The sequence below is a fragment of the Helobdella robusta genome, assembly GCF_000326865.2.
Source record: "Helobdella robusta unplaced genomic scaffold HELROscaffold_38, whole genome shotgun sequence".
Lineage (NCBI taxonomy): Eukaryota > Metazoa > Annelida > Clitellata > Rhynchobdellida > Glossiphoniidae > Helobdella > Helobdella robusta.
Genome location: NW_008704829.1, coordinates 747,344 through 749,839, shown reverse-complemented (window position 1 = coordinate 749,839; position 2,496 = coordinate 747,344). Strand labels below are relative to the sequence as shown.

Sequence of the window (2,496 nt, the reverse complement as noted above, 5' to 3'; positions counted from 1 at the left end):
ATAAACACACACACATACATACATATATCTTCAATAGCTTTTATACAAGGAAGTTATATGCTTAGGTATATAAATGCCTGCATGTCAGTGATAACTTCTTCAAATTATTAGTACTATTTTTTCATTTTTTATTTCATATTTACGAATAATAATCATTTGTATATTTTATTTATTAAACACACGCACGTGCGCACACACACGCACACACAGGCACACACACACATACACAGACACACATTTACGCATGCACACAATATACACACATACACACATACATATACACACATACACACACACACACATAAACATCTTCCACAAATGATAAATACATACATCACCAGTGACAACAACAACGACTGCAGCAATGACGTCACCGTCATCAGCAGCAGCAGCAGCAAATATGACGTCATATTCTACAAAAATAACAACAACAACATCAACAACAACAACAACATCATCGTCATCCAAAAATGTTAAATCTCCCTGTTATGGTGAGTGATTATTTATTCTTTCTTATAAATGATGCCTACTTCAATTGTTGTTGTTAACAATGGGAACAATCTTTTATTGACCGAAAAGATGAAATCCAAATGAAATCAATCGAAAATTATTAATTATAAATTATATATCAGAGTGTAAGTAGATAAGATGAAGAATATACTGTACGATCCTCCCATGCTCTTTGATCAGCAAGTGCTCGAGAGTAAAAAAATATATTTAAAATCGGTCAAGTAGTGTTCCTGTCACAATGTATGCTATATGTTAATAATTCTACCATTAAAAGGTTTTGGCCATAATATTTTAAACAGAGTTAGATTAAAATTGTTATAAAAACCCACAGGTGGTATTTCAAATGAGTTAATAATTGACGAACAGTTATTGTAGACAGAATTTAAATTTAATTTCGAGTTTTTATATTTCTGGCGTTTGTATTCACGTGATGAAGCTAGGTTGGCTGGTTGGTTGGTTGGTTGATTGATTGGTTGGTTTGTTGGTTTCGTGGCAAATCGTAAGCTCTAAAATTTCGATTTTGTTTTTTTTTGGAAAATGGCAATGTGAGGCCGCAACTTGTCGAACAACTGTTACATTGGACGCACATTTTCAGCATTAAGATCGACAAATATGCAACAGTCTGATGGTGCAGAAATCTTTAACCAGTTAGTCGACAATCAACGACAGCAGTTTCTTATGCCTGTCCGTCCGTGTACCTTGTGAGAGCCGCTGTAGAATCACAGTTCGAAACAATCATGTTTATTTGTTTGGCGATAATTCCATAGAGGACATAGAAATGTTGTTGACTTACCTACTCCATTTAAATAAGTTTGCATTAGTGGGAAGCCGTCGTATTGAATACTTTCTTGATGTTTATTTTCGATCTTTGATGATGTTTGTGATGGGGGAAGTGTACTCGCTTATTGCTTTAATTAACAAAGCTACTGATGTATTACATATTTTCTAGTAAACCTATAGAGCACACTCGGTAATCATGGTAATAATAATAATAATAATAATAATAATAATAATAATAATAATATTGAAGGTGATGACGAGTTTGATAAGAAAGGCGGTGAAGTTACTGCTGCTACTTCCACTACTACAGCCGTCGCTGAAAACGGGATTACCGCTCGTGATGGCGATAATGATGACGATGCTGAAAATAATAATAATAATTTTTGTAATAATAATAATAACAGTAATAATAATAACTATAATAATGATAACGATGATGATAGTTTCTCTGATTTCGATGATGTATCTGACTTTGATGAGTATGACGATGATGAACAAGTTTGTGTTGTTTTTTTTTCTAAATTTTTTTATTTTGACGAGGCCTCAGGTTCAGTTCCATTGTTCGCGATGGAATAAGGAGTGAACGTATGAATGGTTGAATGAATGCATGAATGAATGAATGAATGAATGAATGAATGAATGAATGAATTGTTGAATAAATAAATGAATAATTAAATTAACGAATTGAAAAAACGTATGAATGAATGAATGAATGAATGAATGATTGAATGAATGAATGAATGAATGAATGAATGAATGAATTGAAAAAAACGTGTGAATGAATGAATGCATGAATGAATGAATGATTGAATAAATTGTTGAATACATAAATGGTTGAATGAATGATTAAATTAACGAATTGAAAAAACGTATGAATGAATGAATGAATGAATTGAAAAAACGTATGAATGAATGAATGAATGAATGAATGAATGAATGAATGAATGAATGAATGAATGAATGACAAACTATCACAGACGGGGCCCAGCCCTTCGAGTCCCTTGGATTCCAACCATCACCCTCTAATAGCAGACGAGTATAAGAAATCTTTCAACGTAGCACGTGAGCTTGTACAGACTGAAGTCTTCTATGTCCAGAAACTTCATCTCATTGATCAAGTGCGTGTGTGTGCGTGTGTGTGGTGTGTGTGGTGTGTATATGTGTGTGTGTGTGTGTGAGAGAGAGAGAGAGTGTGTGTGTGGGTAT

General features: G+C 33.4%; 1 protein-coding gene across 1 annotated transcript in view; it reads left to right on the top strand.

The window, feature by feature from the left end:
• The window catches only part of HELRODRAFT_192780 (hypothetical protein), a gene marked incomplete at its 5' end in the record, with an annotated part of 12,862 nt that overhangs the window by 1,962 nt on the left and 8,404 nt on the right, over positions 1 to 2,496 (top strand). The window contains 2 exons of the mRNA XM_009023874.1: positions 1,541 to 1,788; positions 2,268 to 2,408. Coding sequence (XP_009022122.1) covers positions 1,541 to 1,788; positions 2,268 to 2,408 — 389 coding nt within the window. The remainder of the gene's footprint in view (positions 1 to 1,540; positions 1,789 to 2,267; positions 2,409 to 2,496) is intronic.